Raw genomic sequence first — 19,620 nt, 5'->3', positions numbered from 1 at the left:
ATTGCCACCATTTCTTAAGTATAAACTGATAGATCAACTGACACTCTTTTATTGACTTTTATTCTAAAATCTGTTACTGGTGCACGTTTGTTCTTCTAATTCTAAATTTGTTGCCGGTTGACAACAGAATAGTGTATTTCTGCCACCAACTGGTATGGAGTGAGGATCATTATGACTTACCCCTTTCTTTTATTAAATCCTCTCCCACACATGAGTATTTTTAGATACTGCAGTAAAAACATATAACATTACTTTTTCAAGCTATTTTGTAAAATTTCATTTAATTTAAATTGAACTTTTATCTCTTCTAAATTCCTACTAATAGTCCTCCTTTCATATTCATACTTCATGCTGTGTAATATAATATGTTCAAGTGTCTCTTCCTGTCCACAAACTCGTATTTTCCTGTACCATGTTTGCCCTTTTTAAAAAGTGTACTGAAAATGAGAGATTAAAGTACAGTCTGTTTTTTATTTTTATTTTTTCTGTTTGCCATCAGGTAAGTTAGAAAACCATCAAGGAATTTAAATTGTGATGAGTCGGCTGTAAAACTATAAAAGCCAACACTAAATAATCACAGATACCTCTACCAATACAAACATTTTCCATTTAGCGTTTGGATTACTGCAGAACAATACACCCTATATGGAAAACAAGTTTATGATATTAATTTGATTCATAGGCCTATATGATATTGATTTTGGTCTTTACATTTGATTCAATACGATTATCTAAACAAAACTTTTAGAAACTGGCAGTCAGAAGTAAAAAGCGAAACAAAGGCTGTAACAAACAAACTACTCCACAATCAACGCATTAGCCACTGTGGTCCCATTTAGCAACTTGTCAGCAAGCACAGTCTTTATCAAGACAAGGTTTGCTGATGGTATTATTTAATTATTTTATTAATAAAGCATGAATACATCTTGTGCTTGTCATTAGAAACCTTATCTCAGGCCTTGCCCCTAAATGCATTTGAAAAAAGACACTGACTTCAAAACAAAGGATATGCAAAAATGCTAACATTTACAGTTGAAACCAGAAGTTTACATACACTGGATAAAAAGGCACATAACCATATAAAAAAGTCAGATGTTAATGTGTCTAAACTTTTTCTCTTTTAGGTAAATTAGGATTATCAAATTCGTTTCTGTCATGCTTAATAGCAGAATAATGAGAGAGATATTTTTTGATAAATTGTTATAACTTTTCTTTTGGACGTTTCTGATTGGCTAACATTTGACAACATTTGAGTTAATTGGAGGCACAGCAGTAGAATAGTATTTAGGGAAAACCTCAAACACACTGCTTCCTTTTGTGACAACATGGGAAAATTAATGAGCCAGAATCAACAAAAAAGCCAGATTACAATTTGTTAAATTACACTGAGAAAATGAATAATTTTTGGAGACATGTCCTGTGGTCTGATGGAACTAAGATCTAACTGTGTGGCCATAATGACCAGTGTTACATTTGGAGGACAAAGGGGAAGCTTACAAGCCTATAGGAACACCATTCAAACTGTGGAGTATGGGGGCGGCAGCATCATGTTGTGGGGCTGTTTTGCTGCAGGAGGGACTGGTCCACTTCACAGCATAGATGGCATCATGAAGAAAGAACATTATGTAGAAATACTGAAGCAACATCTTAAGACATCAGTCAGGAAATTAAAACTTGGCCACAAATGGGTATTCCAAACAGACCATGACCCTAAGCATACTGCCAAATTAGTTAAAATGTGTTTTAAGGACAAAAGAGTGAATGTTTCGGAGTGGCCATCACAAAGCCCTGATCTCAATCCTATAGAAAATTTGTTGAAAAAGCGTGTGCGAGCAAGGCAGCTAACAAATATGACACAGTTACACCAATTCTGTCTGGAGGAATGGGCCAAAATTCTTTCAAACTATTGTGAGAAGCTTGCAGAAGGATACACAAGACATTTAATCCAAGTTATACAGTTTAAAAGCAAAGCTAAAAAATACCAAGGTAATGTATTTAAACTTTTGACTGTCAAGAAATTAATAAAAAAATTCTAAAAAAAAAAAGTGTTCATTGTTCTGACATTTAGCAAATGTAAATCATTTAGGTAATCCTAACGGACCTAAAATATAGTATGATTACCATCAGACATTTTTTTAAATGGTTATGTTCCTTTTTTTAGAGTGTATGTAAACTTCTGGTTCCAACTGTAGATGTTTTGGCCTATAAAACATGTCATCTCTGCAGCATTCTAATGCACCCCCATTTAACAGACTACAATATATATTATTTCGTTCATTCATGAAATGTAACAGTATCTACCTCTGTCCACTAGATCTTCATTAATTGGTTTTGGCATCATTGAGCTGAATGATATCTTGAGCAAAGCTGTTCACGTCAAAAAAATCTCCAGCGATGATGTTGATGCTTTGTGTATCTGAGCCCGGGCGTTGCTTCTTCACCCAATCCAGCAACAAAGGGTAAGCCGTCACGGTCTTCTCCTTTAATGAGGCTGTGAGGTTCGAGAAAATGCTACACCCATAAAAAGTCAGGTTGAGACCAGCAACAAAAAATCCCTCTGTGGACCAAACAGACGTAAGTAAAGCCTAAGTTAACACATTTAACTTAAATATTGACTCAATTTAAACACTTTAAATCAGGGGTCACAAACCTCGGTCCTTGTGGGCCGGTGTCCCTGCAGGGTTTAGCTCCAAATTGCCTCATGCCTGGATGATTCAAGTATACCTAGTAAGACCTTGATTAGCTTGTTCAGGTGTGTTTGATTAGGGTTGGAGCTAAAATCTGTAGGACACCGGCCCTCCAGGAACAAGTTTGGTGACCACTGCTTTAAATGATCATATGAGCCATAATCATTAATAAATCAATTTAAATGTATTCTTGTGTACTTTCACTTTTATTAAAGTTTCGATGTAGATTTAAGAATCAGACCCCAAATCTGTTCCTAGTAGTGGACAATGTATTAAGTAAACATTAATAACAACAACAACAAAATATCGTTATTGTATTGCAATCAAAACCAGCAGGATGTATTTTATCCCTTACTTAGATTATAAACCTGTCTTTTTTGTTGCAGTACACTATTGTAATGTGAATGGGCATTGACAATGGAGTTCGAATCTAAATGCAGGATTTATTAACAAGAATGGTCAGGCAAGCAACAATCACAATCAGGAGCAAACAGATGTATGTAGGCAAATCTAGAGTCATAGTCGAATACACAGGCAGATGGTCAGACAGACAGAAAAAAACAAAACAAAGTGAGGGTCAAAATGTAATGTTCACAATACTGCACAACAAGACTTAGCAACTTCTGTGTGTTTGTGTGCTAACTTTATAGTCCATGTAATCAGCTCATGAGCAGCTTCAGCTGTGAGTGTTTGCAATCAGACAGGCTCTTGGCCAGGTGTGTAAGTGGTGCATGACTGAATCTTCTAGTTCTCCAGCGAACTGCATAGGCAAGATCGCTGGTGACTGTAACGACTGTTCTGCACTTCTGAATAGTCAGCCTGATCCTATGAGGAAACTTAGCTATTTTACAATTTGTCAGTGGCTAATGCATGTGAATTCATGATCATTTAGTATGATTTTTAAAGGGAGCAACCAAATCCCACCCCTAAACTCCACTGCCATTGGGTGATAACCCAAAAGATCGTACAAATTTATATGAGTTAGCCACTAGATCAAAAAGTTACGAATTGCCCTGAGGATGGCTGTGGAGATTAAATATTTGTATTTAATAATATTTGCATTTATTATTTCTTGTATTGTTATAACAAAACTTTAGCCCGCAAGATTGAACACCCCTGAAATAGGCTTTTAGGTGAAAGTAAGCCATTTAAACTCACTTGGTCTGCCTGATTGTTTCTTGTTATCGAGGAATAAAATGGCCTCATTGGGGTCTGAATTATTAGCCCACCAGTACTTAATTCCAGGCCACAAAACACGATCCTGTTTTCGATTTCTGTCATCATAAGAGAGGATAACCTGATAGGCTTTATCCCAGCAGTCCTTGAGTGAAGGCTTCATAAAAAGGGGAAAAGTTGAAAAATGTTTCAATGGTTAAAACATTGACTGAAGGACTTCTACAAAAAGCTGAGGTCAATGAATGAATTATTTCTCAGTTCTTAACTGCTGAAGAGTGAAGGATGTGATGGATGGTTATCATGAATGATACAGTACAATACGTACCATTCCATCGTCAGGACAGAGTTTGGCTTTGAAATGGTCTTTGAGGAACGTCATCAGCTTTGTGTGTTGTTCAGTTGACATTTCCTTGAAATGTGAGAAAGCAAGGATGACTACCTCCTTAGAGTGCTTTCCTAACCATGTATCGACTTCTTCCATTGCCTCCTGTGGAGATTTGAAGTCAATAAGAATCGCTTTTTATTGCAGAATTCAGAAATAAATTACAAAAAACTTAAAAATAATTGAAAACTAAAAATATTGTATATTTCTATATATGCAAATATCTATTGCCTAATGTTCATTTTCCAAGAATTTTTTTTTAAATGTAATTAATTCTTGAATAATGATACAGTTATACAATATATACAATTACAAATTACTGCATTACCCAGGCTCATTGGAAATATCTGCCTCAGCCTGCATTTTTTGCAAAACATCAAATACGTTACTCTGGGTACATTTCAGTGCATGTTTCAGATGACAAATCCACTAGAGGACGCTGTGTACAGTTTTGCAAATCTGAAATACATCACATTGAATATGATTTGTTGTACATTTCAGATACACGCCCTTCTTGTACAAGCCCATGAGAAGCTGGGGCTTGTCGTACAGATCCCCTTGTGGACCACTGACCCTTAAACCCTTCCCATTACTAACAAACCTTGTGTTTTCATAAGCAACAGTAAGAGAATAGTGGACTACGACCACCTTGCTTTTACATTTCTTTTTTTTTCTTCCGTGGAACCATGTTTTACCAGATTCGAACTTGAGCCCTCTGCTTCACAACGATCACTCCATACAAAGTGAGCTACCAAGTAAACTAATCACGCTAGAACATTTGTCAGTAAGGAGATACGGGTGAGGCAAACATATTGTGGTATTTTGCAAAGAACTCTACAAAATGAATCTTTTATTCATCAATAATTTGTCCCTGTAAATATAATTTGTGTGAAAAGGAACAAAAGTTGTTGGTGTCATACAGCCCCACAGGGTTCATTTGAACTGCAGTCAAACGTATGTTGAAGTGGGTTTTTGCGGTTTCACTGAAATGTAGACTGAAGCTCATTTTTCCAATGAGACTGTGTTGCATAATTATGCCTTCCATAGTAGGAAAACAATTAGTATGAAGGTTTTCATAATATCTTCTTGTGTTCAAGAAAGAAACAAGAGGTGAGTAGAATTGACACTTTTGGGAGAACTATCAATTTAATTTCTGATTAATACAGCCTTTTGAATTTAATTTATGTAAATAACAAAAAACAGAATCAGGTCAACAACCTTCACAGTTATCGTTGTGTACAATCCATGATAGAAGAAGAAATCGCTGGACCCAGGCTTTCCAGCAACCCGCAGATCAAAATAGCGCATACCAGCATCAAGCTGCTCAGAGATGGTTTTATCCTGAATGATCAATTGAAACCATAAACACATATAGACTGGATCACATCACTGACTGTGTACTTATAGGTATTTTACCTGAGTGATGCTCCAGTTCTTGACAATGCTCCTACAGCAACCGCAGCATATCAAATCCATAGTTATTAGACTGTCAGGTTCCAGCAATGGAGAGTCCATGTCTAAGCTGTAGGCCATAGCATCGTGGCTGCCTAAAACAAATGTGTGCTGTTTCAGTTTTTGTCTCATTTTTCATCATAGAGTACCGTGTGTTCACTTGATGAAAAGCTTTAATATGTGTATAATAGTTTGTAAATCCTAAATGTCGATTTATGTACAAATGCCAGCCAAATGTATAAATGGCAGTGAATTAAATTATCGTTATTAAAGTTGCAGTGAAATAGAAGTTAAAATGGTCATTTTCTTCCAATGATGTACATCTGCTTAAATCGATTCTTGATTTTGTCCTTTAGGAATCGATCCGATAGTTTGAAAATAGGCATTGCTAACAAAATGGAGGTATTAAAAAATGGACAAAAAGCAGAGTACATTTTTAATTTCATCCTGACTTTAAAACCTGTCAGCTATGTACTATTGCTTTAGCTAGTTACTACTGCATACCTGGAATAGCAATATAGCACAAGGGGACTGTTGTGAATGTCTCATTCAATTTGGACATCCAGTCAGCAAGACCTTCCGCTTCAGCCATTCTTCTGTTCTTTCAGTTTAGGAAAATAAACTGAAATATAGGAAAATAGCATCTGATCAATCATAAGCTGCTGATAGAAAATAAAAATGCTTGAAAATAAAAATACAATTTTCAAACATGGCTATGAATTGTTCAACCGAACACTTGTGGTTTAAAACAATCAAATCAGAGCTTTAAAATAAATATGATCATACCTGTTCTTGTTGAATCGTTCCTCAATTGTAAGTCGCTTTGGAGAATAGCATCTGCTAAATGACTGAATGCAAACGTTTATGTGCTTTTTATGTGTACAAATCACCTAAATTTAGTTTGCGTCGTTTTTATATGTAGTTCAGGCAACGCCCTCTCGTCAGGTCAAGTGGTTCATATTCAGTGGGTCACTCTCTAGTTTTCTTTCAGTTCCTCTACATTTAGAGACACAGCACATTTAGACCACGCCAACACTGAAGGGAGGCATGGATAGGGTGTGGATTGGACAGGGTAAATGATCTAACCATCTAACGAACCGTTCAGTTGACTTTCTATTGAAGGAAGCTGCCTCACTGTTGTTCCTGACTTTTCAAACTTATTACAAAAAATGTAATGAGCCATGCAGTTGGCATTTTTGTGAGGAGTTTGCATGTTCTCCCTGCCTTCGCGTGGGATTCCTCCGGGTGCTCCGGTTTCCCCCACAGTCCAAAGACATGCTGCAGGTAAATTGGGTAGGCTAAATTGTCAGTGGTATGAGTGTATGAGGGTGACAGGCCCTGACGACAGGCCAGTCGGAATGTTTAAAAAAAGTTGTTTTTTTTGCGACCCCGCAACCATATGGGACTAAGGCCAAAGAAGAAGAAGAAGAAGAGGTTAACTCACTGTTTTAAAAGCAAAGTCAACCAATCAATGAGTTGTAGAGTGTAAAATAACATGTTCTTAAAAATATTCAGTATAAAACATAGTCTTTCCCTATTGTCCATTTTCCCAGCAAATATTCAGAAGAATATTCCAACAAAACTGAAAAAAATTATAAAAAATTAATTCCAAATAAATGCTTTTTAAAATTGCGTTTCCTGAGTCCATGATTGCCATTAGCAATAAGCAGTGCAACTGGTTTCAACAACATTGAATTGAATGTTTCTTACATTTAATGTATATCCACACTGTAAAACCCAATAAGTTAAGGTAACTCAAGCCATTTGAGGAAACTGATTGCAAAAAACCATTTAAGTTTAATCCTAATGAGTACTGTGAACTTAATCCATTAGAGTAAAAGCAATTTGAGCACATTAAAACCCCATAGATGATGAGAACTCAAACCAATTGAGTACTGTAAAACCCAATAAGTTAAGGCGACTCAAACCGTCTGAGGAAACCAATTGCTACAAACCATTTGTGTTAAAAACTAATACGAGTACTCTGAACTTACTCCATTTAAGTTGAAGTAATGAGGTATTTAATTAACTCATTACCTTCAACACTGAGTTCAATTTCATTTGATAACATTGACTGTTGGGTTTTACAGTGAAGCCTTTGATGAACAAATTAAAAGATTTTTTTCAATATATCAGCAGTGTTTTTAACTTCTCTGTAAAACCCCTTATTTGGCTTTTTTATTCAATCTGAACTGCTTCACCCTTGACAAACAGATCTTGTAAATCTCGCCAACTCAGCTGATACACTTCCTTAAGTGCAGTTTTTTTTTCTTTTTAAATTTAGCAAACGATGGAAGTTTGCAGCATGGGCAAACAAACTCGTTTAGGAAAACGAAAGAGAATATGAATATATAAAGAGAATATACGGTCCCTGATGTATGAATTAACAACAAAGCACAATGATTATTTTCTAAAATTAAACTGTAACAGAATGCATTTAAGGGTCATTATCACTATAAAGTACCTTTGATGTCCCATAAGATTGAATCAGACCTATATGAACATAATGTCAAATAATGAAATTCTGATGTTTTAATATAATTAGAGGAATGAATTTCATCTCAAACTTACAGTTTGAGAACCACTGGCCTAAGGTCTATATTAGGGGTCACCAATCTAGGTCCTGGAGGGCTGCTGTCCCTGCAGGGTTTAGCTCCAGCTTGCCTTAACACACCTGCCTGGGTGTTTTAAGTATATCTAGTAAGAGATTGATCAGCTTGTTCAGGTGTTTGATTAGGGTTGGAGCTAAAATCTGCAGGACACTGATTCTCCAGGACTGAGTTTGGTGACCCTTGGTCTATATCAGGGGTGCTCAACCCTGTTCCTGGAGATCTACCTTCCTACAGAGTTCAGATCCAACCCTCATCAAACACACCTGAACCAATCATTTAGAACCTAAACAGGACTTGATTATTAAATGCAGTTGTGTTTAAAAAGGGTTGCAACTGAAATCTGCAGGAAGGTAGATATCCAGAAGCAGGTTTGAGCACCCCTGGTCTATATAATACACTATGTGGTTAAATAAAAAATCTCAAACTTTTTTTTTTTTAAATTTGGATGTCTCAAAGGGACTTTATAATGATAATAACCCATCATCAAAGGTGTTATACCTTTTTGATCGGCATCATTCTTTATTGTTTGTTTTGTACTGTATTTAGTATAAATCTCACAGGAACCACCACTTAGCATATTTTGTTTACCAAATAAGACAACGACTATGTTACTATATAATGAAATACAGTATTTCACTCTTACATGTACACACATACATGTGTCTACCCATCTTACATCATGCATTGTAAACTTCATTTTTCAGAGGTTTTCGCTCTCGTGACACTATTTGTTTTTTGTCAGCATAGATGACATCAGTTTTAGGGGCCATTTGAAAATGTTTTCTTTTTTTAATATTTTTTTCGGGGTTTTCACTTTTAATGTATAGGACAGTAGATATTATCTTCAATAAAGCATGGGGAGCAGAGAGGGGAAGGATCGGCATAGGACTGCGAAGTGGGAATCGAACCCGGGTCGCCTTAAGCATCGGAGTGCATGTGTCGACGCACTAACCACACCACTGGTGCCGACACCATTTGAAAATTTGGTTGTTTTTGGATGCCAAACATGCAAAACAATCTAGTGCACAATTGTTCACCCCTATATTGGGTTTCATAATTTTTTAATGAAGTATAATTTATTTATTTAATGATTGCAAAATGAAGAGTAATTTAAAGATCACCTTTATATGTAGCTGATACGTTCACAGTCAATAAAATAAGTGATTTTTGTGAAGGAGTAACGTTCACTCACCCAGAATTGAGATAATACATTAGTTTTCGGCTTATTCTCCTTATAAAAAAAAAAAAAAAATTAGCACTGTTTTTGTGTTTTTCTTCACGTCATTCCATGTCAGACACATTGCTGGATGTCTATTTTGTGTTTGTTTTGTTGTGGATGTTCGAAAACGTAGAGATTTTTCATGTTCATGTTTTGCTTCTCCAGGATGACAAGTGTTAGGGAGCGTCTGAAAATTTGTTTGTTTTTCACCAAACAGCCAAAACAAACTGGCGTACGTTTGTTTCATGCCAAATCTTTCGTTTATTTTTTATGAAGTTTAATTTATTTATTTAACGATTGCAAAATGAAGGTAATTTAAAGATCACCTTTAGCCTATATGTTTACTGTCAACAAAAGGGATTTTTGTGAAGAAGTAACGTTCACTCACCCAGATTTGAGATAATACATTAGTTCTTGGCTTATTCTCCTTATTAATCTGGGGTTGCCACAGTGAAAGGAACCACCAACTTATCCAGCATATGTTTTATGCAGCAGATCCCCTTCCAGCTGCAACCCATCACTGGGAAACATCCATACACACTCATTCACACACATACACTACCGACAATTTAGCTTACCCAATTCATCTGTAGCGCATGTCTTTGGACTTGTGGGGGAAACCGGAACACCCGGGGGAAACCCACACGAACACGGGGAGCACATGCAAACTCCACACAGAAATGCCAACTGGCCAAGCCGGGGATCGAGCCAGCGACCTTCTTGCTGTGAGGCGATCATGCTACCTCTGTGCCACCGTGCTGCCGAATTAAGGTAATACTTTTTGGGAAAGATAATGAGAGATTAAAAGTACAGTCTTAAGTTTTCTTTTTGCCACCAGGTAAGTTAGAAGACCAGGAAGCCAACAGTAAGTTAGCATAACCAGATACCTTGTTATATTATTATTATTTAATTATATTTAATTTATTATTATTTCAATTGTATTTTTTAATGATTGTAAAATGACGCTAAAGCTGAAAAATGAGCATTGTTTTCATGTCAGACACATTGTTGGATGTTTATTCAGTGTTTGTTTTGTTGTGGATGTTCGAGAACATAGAGAATTTCCATGTTCATGTCGCTCTTGTGACATTTTCTGTTTCTTTAGTATCAATGACAACAGTGTTAGGAATCATCTGAAAATTTGTTTGTTTTTAGCCAAACAGCCAAAACAAACTGGTGCACGTTTGTTCCACCTCAAATGTTGTTTTGTTTATTTTTTATGAAGTATCATTTATTTTTTTAATGACTGTAAAATGAAAGTTCATTCAAACATCACCTTTATATGTAATACGTTCACCATCAACAAAAAAAAGTGTTTTTTGTGAAGGAGGTAATGTATACTCACCCAGAATTGAGATAATATTTTTTTGGGAAAGAAAATGAGAAATGAAAAGTACACTCTGTTAAGTTTTCTTTGCCATTAGGTAAGTTAGAAAATCATAAGGAAATTTAAATTCTATTGGGCCAACACTAAATGACCACAGATACCTCTACCAATACCAACATTTTCCATTTAGCGTTTGGATTACTGCAGAACAATACACCCTATATGGAAAATAAGTTTATGATATTGATTTTGGTTTTTACATTTGATTCAATAAGATTTTCTGAACAATACTTTTATAAACTGGCAGTCAGAAGTAAAAAGCTAAACAAAGACTGTAATAAACAAACTACACCACAATCAGAGTCCAACCTCGCCACTAAACTCTTAGTCTTTATCTCAAACTTTTCAATTTTTGAGCTTTAACTGTACAGTACATGTTGATTCCAAGACTGTAAAAGTGGACTAGGGAGTTTTCCAGTTTAGATTAAATTTAACGCATTAGCCACTGTGGTCCCATTTAGCAACTTGTCAGCAAGCACAATCAAGACAAGTAGAAGTTTTAAAAAAATCATAAGATGAAGGTTTGCTGATGGTATTTTTTTATTTATTTTATTAATAAAGCATGACTATATCTTGCACTTGTCATTAGAGACCTTATCTCAGGCCTTGCCCCAAAAAGCATTCAAAAAATACACTGACATCAAAACAAAAATGCTGACATTTCCATATTTTGGCCAACAAAACATGTCATCTCTGCAGCACTTTATTACACCCCCATTTAACAGACTACAATATATATTCTTTCTTTCATTCACGAAATGTAACAGTATCTACCACTAGATCAGTGGTCACCAAACTGGATTTTAGCTCCAACCCTAATCAAACACACCTGAACAAGCTAATCAAGGTCTTACTAGGTATACTTGAATCATCCAGGCAGGTGTGTTGAGGCAAGTTGGAGCTAAACCCTGCAGGGACACCAGCCCTCCAGGACCGAGATTGGTGACCCCTGCACTAGATCTTCAAGAACTAGTTTTTGGCATTGTTGAGCTGAATGACATCGTGAGCAAAGCTGTTCACGCCAACAAAATCTCCAGCGATGATGTTGATGCTTTGTGTGCCCGAGCCTGGGTGTTGCTCCTTCACCCATTCCAGCAACAGAGGGTAAGCCGTCATGGTCTTCTCTTTTAATGATGTTGTGAGGTACTGGAGCATGTCATTCGCATCAAAAGTCAGGTTGAGACCAGCAACAAACAATCCCTCTGTGGACCAAACAGACGTAAGTAAAGCCTAAGTTAACATATTTAACTTAAATATTGACTCAATTTAAACACTTTAAATTATCATATGAGCCATAATCATTAATATATCAATTTAAATGTATTCTTGTGTTATGTTTCTACTGAGTGGTACGATACGGTACGCTTTTATGGTAATTTCCGCTGTCAAACAGTACCAAAAAGCGAACTGTACTGTACCACTTTTGGGTACCCTTTCCAAAGGGTACCTAGCACAACAAAAGGGTACCAAAAAGTGAAGCTAGACATGCAGCTAAATGCTATTGGTTTACAGAGAAACGTCACCAGCATAGCAAAGAAGGCACCATTTTTTTTACATACACAGCCCAGACATTACACCGTAATAATATATACAGTACATATAATAATGAACCATGGTCGACCAGAGTGCAAACAAACCCTGTCGTCGTGTTGATGAACAGCCACAAAGCCAAGATGAAGAGCAGAATCTGCTGTGTGCCCTGGTTTTGTTGACGAGGCCATCTAAAAGCGAGATCAGTTTCACTTTCTCTAGAGAGCTCTATTTGCTGCGCTCGCCACGCTTCTATATATGAAATAACGAACTCGAGCTCATGATATTAATGTGGAATTCTCACATCCTTTCAAAAAAGGACAAATGCGAGAGGCAATCGTGAAAAAACAAAGGAGAAACCTGAAAAAACAAAGGAGCAAATGATTCTTTCAGCAAACTAAAACATGAACAAACTGCCATGTTTAATTATTATCATTACCTTCTGGACTATTATGAATTCGGAATGATGGAATTAGCCTTTAACAAGATGCTATCGTTGCATGTGCTGGTGAAGAATAAAAATGAGAGGTTTGTACTGACTGTATATGTTTTGTATCGTTTATAAACCCAAACAAGGCCTAAATTGGTAACATTGGGCAGCAGAGACATAACACTGATAAAGGTGACCCGTACCGAACCACTCAGTGGAAAGGAGGCATTACTGTAAGTAAGTTTAATTTTCTTATCTGGATTTATTCCACAATAACAACTGGCTGCATGTACTTTATCCCTTACTTAATTAGATTATATATCTTTTTTGTTGGAATTGCAGTCCACTATTTGGCACTTCTGAATGGCCAGCCTGATCTCACGAGGAAACATAACAGTTTTACGTTTTGTCAGTTTAGTGATGAATTCATGATCATTTTGTAAGATTTTAAAAGAAGGCATGGCACCAAACCCCACTCCTAAACCCACTCATCATTGTGGGATAAGCGAATCCTACTAAATTGTATGAATTGGATCGTACAAATTCATATAAATTTGCCACAAAATCAAATAGTGACGAATGCCCGTTAGATAGTGTTGGAATGGCTCTGGTGATTAAATGTCATGTCACATCTGGTGCAGACAAATTTCCTGTCACTGGAATCTTGTCACGTCATGTGTTGTTATAATATGACTTTAGTCCTCCAGGAGCAAGATTGAACACCCCTGAAATAGGCTTTTAGGTGAAAGTGAATTGTTTAAGCCATTCAAACTCACCTGGTCTGCCTGTCTGTTTCTTGTTATCGAGGAATGAAATGACCTCATTGGGGTCTGAATTATTAGCCCACCAGTACCCGATTCGAGGCCACAAAACAGGATCCTCAATATTTCTGTCATCATAAGAGAGGATAACCTGATAGCTACTTTCCCAGCAGTCCTTCATTGAAGGCTTTATAAAAAGGGAAAAGTTGAAAAATGTTTTAATGGTTAAAACATCGACTGAAGGACTTCTACAAAAAGCTAAGGAGTGAAGGATGTGAAGTTATCATAGACGATTACAGTACAGTACGTACCATTTTAGCCTTAGGACAGAGTTTGGTTTTGAAGTGCTCTTTGAGGAAGTTGGTCAGGTCTGTGTGTTGATCGGCTGACATTTCCTTGAAATGTGAGAAAGCAAGGATGACGACCTCCTTAGAGTGCTGTCCTAACCATGTCTTCAGTTCTGTCATTGCCTCCTGTGGAGATTTAAAGTCAATAAGTTTCGCATTTTATTGCAGAATTCAGAAATAAATGCTATTAAAGTTAAAATATTGTATATTTGTATATATGCAAATATCTATTGACTGATGTTTTTTTCCAAGAAAATGTCATTTTTGATTGAATTAATTCTTGAATAATGATACATTTTTACAATATATACAATTACAAATAACTGCATAACCCAGGCTCATTGGAAATATCTGCCTCAGCCTGCATTTTTTGCAAAACATCAAATACGTTTCTCCAGGTACATTTCAGTGCATGTTTCAGAGGACAAATCCACTAGAGAACACTGTCTACATTTTAGCAAATTTAAAATACGATATATTTTGACTTCCAAACACTTAAAATATAATCTGTGTGTTAGTAAATACAAGGAAATCCAGCATAACACTGTATGATAACACTTCAGATGACTGATCTAGAGCCTACAGCTAATCAATCTGTCAGATTCTAGAGTGCATAACAGCTCTAAAGAACATTATAAATGATATTAAATAAAACAAATGCATCAATAGAGATGGTTTACAAGCATATAACTTTACTCAGATGGGAAATGGAGGCCACGTGAATGGTTTGTGAGCATAATTAAGTGCACAGAGCATGCCGTATCATCTGTTAATTGTAGGAAATAATCCCAAAAGGCAACTGTGTAAAGCCACATATAACAAAATAGAAATACGATGAATATGCAGAGTTCAGTGGCTAATCTGCCGGAGTCAGCTGAGGTGACGTGACGGCGACCAGCGAGATCTAACTGTCAATCAAGTGGCCACGCCCTTAATTATGCAAACTTAATAAAACCTAATAGAAAGGAAACTGATGAGTTATAAAAAAAAAAAATCACCCCCATCACAGTTGTCATGAAGAGTAATATTAGCTGTATGAACCAAAATCGTTCTTTGTACCAGGCTGTAAACACCTTTTTTTCCTCTCAAAATTAGTTTATACATAAACTTCACTTTGTGAAATATGTGTCCTAATAGTGTTTTAGCAGCGTGGGACACATATATGACTGTCAACATCATTTTGGTGTTTCGTGACCATTTAAAATCGTCCTAGCTTTCTCCCAACCCTCCTAGCCCCTAGCGCCCCTGACTATGGAGGTCTTCATAATATCTTCTCGTGTTCAAGAAAGAAACAAGTAAAGAGTGAGTAAACGATGACAGAATAAATATTTTTGGGTGAACTATAACTTTAATATATGATTAATGCAGCCTTTTGTAAGCCTGTTGAATTCAATTCATTTAAATAACAAAAAACTGAATCAGGTCAACAACCTTCACAGTCATCGTTGTGTACAATCCATGATAGAAGAAGAAATCGCTGGATTCAGGCTTTCCAGCAACCCGCAGATCAAAATAGCGCGTACCAGCATCAAGCTGCTCAGAGATGGTTTTATCCTGGATGATTAATTGAAAACATAAACACAAAGACTGGATCATGGATTCATCATCATTGACTGTGCGATTATTGTATTTTGATAGATATTTTACCTGAGCGGTGCCCCATTTCTTGACAATGGGCCTTAAGAATGCACTGAACATGTTGTCCATAGGTTTGAGACTGTCAGGTTCCAGGACTGGAGAGTCCATGTCTAAGCTGTAGGCCATAGCATCGTGGCTACCTAAAAGAAATGTGTTTTGTATCAATTTTTGTCTAATTTCTAGAGTCACAGAGTGTAGAGCTTAGATTGGGTCCATACAATGAAACCTGACCCTACCCGAACCCGTGCGTCTTGTTTACAAGTCTGGCCTGGTTCGACACATTAACTGTAATTATGAGCCTGATTTAAACCTGACTATTTTTTAATACGTGAGCTGTTATGACAGACATTCTCAACTAAAATTCTAAGTTTGAACTACAGATATTAGTTTATATTATCTTAATGAATGATGTAAGATAGACAAAGCATGTAAACGGCATTGTTTGTTTATTCAGAATGGATATCATCCTTTTTTCTGCCATGGCAAGCCTGCTTCATGTGTCTGTTCATTGTGGAACTCCTCGTTTTTATGCCTCCTTCACACCGCACGCGCGAGTAGAGCATGTTTTTTTTTTTTTTCAACATCCATGTTAACTGATAAATATTAGAGCTTTCATACCGCACACAGAAGCAGTGCGTCAGTGCAGATCGTGAGCAAAGCTAAAGCAGCATTGCCACAATAATTTCAGTGCTGGATTGATTTTTTCCGTTGTTCATGCCAAACCACATTGAATGACAGTAACAATTATTAATTTTACCCAATATATGCATTGACAATATCCACTGATTTTTATGCACTGTTTCTGCTCTACATGCAGCTTTAGCTCTCCTTGCGTTTGCGGTGTAAATGTGTGGCAGTGGAGGAGACACTGTTGCAGGAGAGCGTTGCGAATTGTGCAACTTTGTAGACCCACACGTGTTGTGTAGGCCAACTTTGCTAAAATATTCGTATCATATTTCTAATTGCAAAGCTTTCTACCCAATTAGGCTAATTAAGTAATGACTGAAAAAAAATTGCACAAATGCTTGATCACGGCTCGGCCCGAAGATAGTGGCAGGAAGTAAGTCTGGGCTCGGGCAGAGAATCTAAACTCTAATGTATACAGTTAATTTTTTCTATAGAAGATGTAAAGCTTTAATATGTGTGTAACAGTTTGTTAATCTTACTATAAAGGTTGGTTTATATACAAATGTCAGCCAAATGTACAGTGCATCTGGAAAGTATTCATAGCGCTTCACTTTTTCCACATTTTTTATGCTAGTTTTATTCCAAAATAAATTCATTTATTTCCTCAACAGTCTACACACAATACCCCATAATGACAATGTGAAAAAATTTTTTTTTTGAAATAGCTGCAAATTCAGTAAAAATAAACCCCCTGAAAAATCACATGTGCATAAGTATTCACAGCCTTTGCTGTGAAGCTCTAAATGGAGCTCAGGTACATTCTGTTTCCACTGATCATTCTTGAGATGTTTCAGCAGCTTATTTGGAGTTCACCAGTGGTTAAATCAGTTGATTGGACATGATTTGTAAAGGCATACACCTGTCTATATAAGGTCCCAGGGTTGACAGTGCATGTCAAAGCACAAACCAAGCATGAAGACAAAGGAACTGTCTGTAGACCGCAGAGACGGGATTGTCTCGAGGCACACAGCTGGGGAAGGATACAGAAACATTTCTGCTGCTCTGAAAGTTCAAATAAGCACAGTGGCCTCCATCATCCGTGAGGGGAAGATGTTTGAAGAAGCTGAGTGATGGGGGAAAAGGGCTTTAGTCAGGGAGGTGATCAATAACCGGATAGTCACTCTGTCTGAACTCCATCAATCTTCTGTGGAGAGAGGAGAACCTTACAGAAGGACAAACATCTGTGCAGCAATTCACCAGTCAGGCCTGTATGGGAGAATGGCCAGACGAAAGCCACTCCGCTCCTGGAATTTGCCAAAAAGGCATCTGAAGGACTCTCAGACCATAAGAAGCAAAATTCTCTGTTCTGATGAGACTAAAATTGAACTCTTTGGAGTGAATGCCAGGCGTTACGTTTGGAGACAACCAGGCACCGCTCATCACCAGGCTAATACCATCACTACAGTAAAGCATGGTGGTGGCAGCATCATGCTGTGGGGATGTTTTTCTGCAGCAGGAACTGAAGACTAGTCAGGATAGAGGGAAAGATAAATGCAGCAATGTACAGAGACATTCTGAATAAAAACCTGCTTCAGAGTGCTCTTGACCTCAGACTGGGGCGACGGTTCATCTTCCAGCAAGACAATGACCCAAAGCACACCGCCAAAATATCAATGGAGTGGCTTCACAGCAACTCGGTGAATGTCCTTGACTGGCTCAGCCAGAGCCCAGACCTAAATCCTGTTGAACATCTCTGGAGAGATCTGAAAATGGCTGTACACCGTCGCTTTCCATCCAATCTGATGAGTGTGCCTCAAGTGTGAGTGTGCCAAGCTTGTGGCATCATATTCAAAAGACTTGAGGCTGTAATTGCTGCCAAAGGTGCATCAACAAAGTATTGAGCAAAGGCTGTAAATGTGATTTTTCAGGTTTTTTATTTTTAATAAATTTGCAACAATTTCAAAAAATCTTTTTTTCACATTGTCATTATGGGATTTTGCGTGTAGAATTTTGAGGAAGAAGACCGTAATAAAAAAAAAGTGGAAAAAGTGCAGCGCTATGAATACTTTCCGGATGCACTGTATAAATGGCAGTGAATTAATCTATTGTTATTAAAGTTGCCATGAAATGGAAATTAAAATAGTAATTTTCTTCCCATTTTGTGTCAAATCAATGCTTGATTTTGTCTTTTGGGAACTGATTGGGTCGTTTGAAAACAACAACAAAATGAAAATATTGATGAATGGACAAAAAAAGCAGGGCAAAAATGAGACACGCCCTGATAGCCCCGCCCTTTTAAAAAATAAAAATTATAAGAGTACATTTTAAATTTCATTCTGACTTTAAAATCTGCCAGTTCTGTACTATTGCTTTAGCTATAGTTACTACTGCATACCTGGAATTGCAATATGGCTCAAGGGGACTGTTGTGAATGTCTCATTCAATTTGGACATCCAGTCAGCAAGACCTTCCGCTTCAGCCATTCTTCTGTTCTTTCAGATGTTTAATGATCCTCCTTGTAGCTTAGGAAAAAAAGCATCATAAGCTGCTTATAGAAATGCTTAAAGATAAAAATACAAGTTTTAAACTTGACTATGAATTTTTCAACTGAACATTTGTGGTTTAAAGCTATCAAAGCAGAGCTTTAGGATAAATATGATCATACCTGTTCTTGTTGAATTGCTCCTCAATTGTAAGTCGCTTTGGAGAAAAGCGTCTGCTTATTGACTGAATGCAAACGTTTGTGTCCTTTTTATGTGTAACAGTCACTTTAGTTTGCGTCAATTTTAAATGTTTAGGCAACGCCCTCTCGTCAGGTCATTACAAAGTGCTTCATATTCAATGAGTAACTCCGTAGTTTTCTTTCAGTTCCTCTACTTTTAGAGACACAGCACATTTAGACCACGCCAACACTGAATGGGGCCATGGATGGGGGTGTGTTTTTTGGATGGGGTAAGTGATCTAATCTGCTCCATTGTCTCTATTGCTGGAAGCTGCCTCACTGTAATTCCTGACATTCCAAACTTAATACAAAAAATGTAATGAGCAATGCTCCATGGTATACAGCCAACAATGTAAAAAAAAAAAAAAAAAAAAAAAAAAAAACAGAACTAAATTTCTATAAGCGACTGAACCGTAAAAGTCTGTTTGAATAAGGATCTTTGCTTGAAGGGATACAGCTGTGGCCCAGAAGTTCTAAATGTGCTCTGTCACTGCAAAAAGCAATTAGCTAATGAAATTGTAGCCCTAAAAAGTGACAAGTTGATTTTCTTACAAAGAGTTCACTCACTTTTTTAAACTCGGAAGTTAGTTTTTAAAATTATGCACATGGTTAATTGAACAATTTTGATGAAATGCGTAATGCGTTTACTC

At 36.9% G+C, this 19,620-nt stretch overlaps 2 protein-coding genes across 5 annotated transcripts; both read right to left on the bottom strand.

Moving 5' to 3' along the window:
- Positions 1-451: 451 nt before the first annotated feature.
- zgc:64065 lies at positions 452-19,008 on the bottom strand. 4 transcript variants are annotated; one of them, XR_015492577.1, is made up of 7 exons: positions 6,484-8,669; positions 6,202-6,319; positions 5,662-5,792; positions 5,464-5,586; positions 4,189-4,350; positions 2,651-4,020; positions 452-2,557 (listed from the first exon to the last, which is right to left on the bottom strand). XR_015492577.1 is itself a non-coding variant. In XM_087255249.1 (7 exons), exons 2-7 carry the CDS (start codon positions 6,287-6,289, stop codon positions 2,322-2,324), a joined length of 915 nt encoding a protein of 304 aa, XP_087111375.1. In that variant the 5' UTR covers positions 6,290-6,319; positions 18,914-19,008; the 3' UTR covers positions 452-2,321.
- Positions 11,438-19,166, bottom strand: LOC100151335 (PI-PLC X domain-containing protein 1). Its single transcript, XM_087256840.1, has 7 exons — positions 18,914-19,166; positions 18,644-18,770; positions 15,631-15,761; positions 15,415-15,537; positions 13,948-14,109; positions 13,652-13,823; positions 11,438-12,117 (listed from the first exon to the last, which is right to left on the bottom strand). The coding sequence occupies exons 2-7, from the start codon at positions 18,729-18,731 to the stop codon at positions 11,885-11,887; spliced, it is 909 nt and encodes a 302-aa protein (XP_087112966.1). The 5' UTR covers positions 18,732-18,770; positions 18,914-19,166; the 3' UTR covers positions 11,438-11,884.
- Positions 19,167-19,620: the final 454 nt, after the last annotated feature.

This window comes from Danio rerio, chromosome 6, assembly GCF_052040795.2.
Source record: "Danio rerio strain M-AB ecotype USA chromosome 6, GRCz13ab, whole genome shotgun sequence".
Taxonomy (NCBI): domain Eukaryota; kingdom Metazoa; phylum Chordata; class Actinopteri; order Cypriniformes; family Danionidae; genus Danio; species Danio rerio.
The sequence above is the reverse complement of the archived record's forward strand: the minus strand, read 5'-3'. Positions and strand labels throughout refer to the sequence as shown.

Excerpts from the sequence above, each read along its gene's own strand:
- LOC100151335 (XM_087256840.1), bottom strand. The coding sequence starts at position 18,731 with ATGGCTGAAGCGGAAGGTCTTGCTGACTGGATGTCCAAATTGAATGAG. Across the intron at positions 15,538-15,630 it reads AGAAATGGGGCACCGCTCAG|GATAAAACCATCTCTGAGCA; the intron begins GTAAAATATCTA and ends TTAATCATCCAG. Across the intron at positions 12,118-13,651 it reads GAAACAGACAGGCAGACCAG|AGGGATTGTTTGTTGCTGGT; the intron begins GTGAGTTTGAAT and ends TTTGGTCCACAG.
- zgc:64065 (XM_087255249.1), bottom strand. The coding sequence starts at position 6,289 with ATGGCTGAAGCGGAAGGTCTTGCTGACTGGATGTCCAAATTGAATGAG. Across the intron at positions 4,351-5,463 it reads ACACAACGATAACTGTGAAG|GAGGCAATGGAAGAAGTCGA; the intron begins GTTGTTGACCTG and ends AAATCTCCACAG. Across the intron at positions 4,021-4,188 it reads TCTGTCCTGACGATGGAATG|CCTTCACTCAAGGACTGCTG; the intron begins GTACGTATTGTA and ends CTTTTTATGAAG.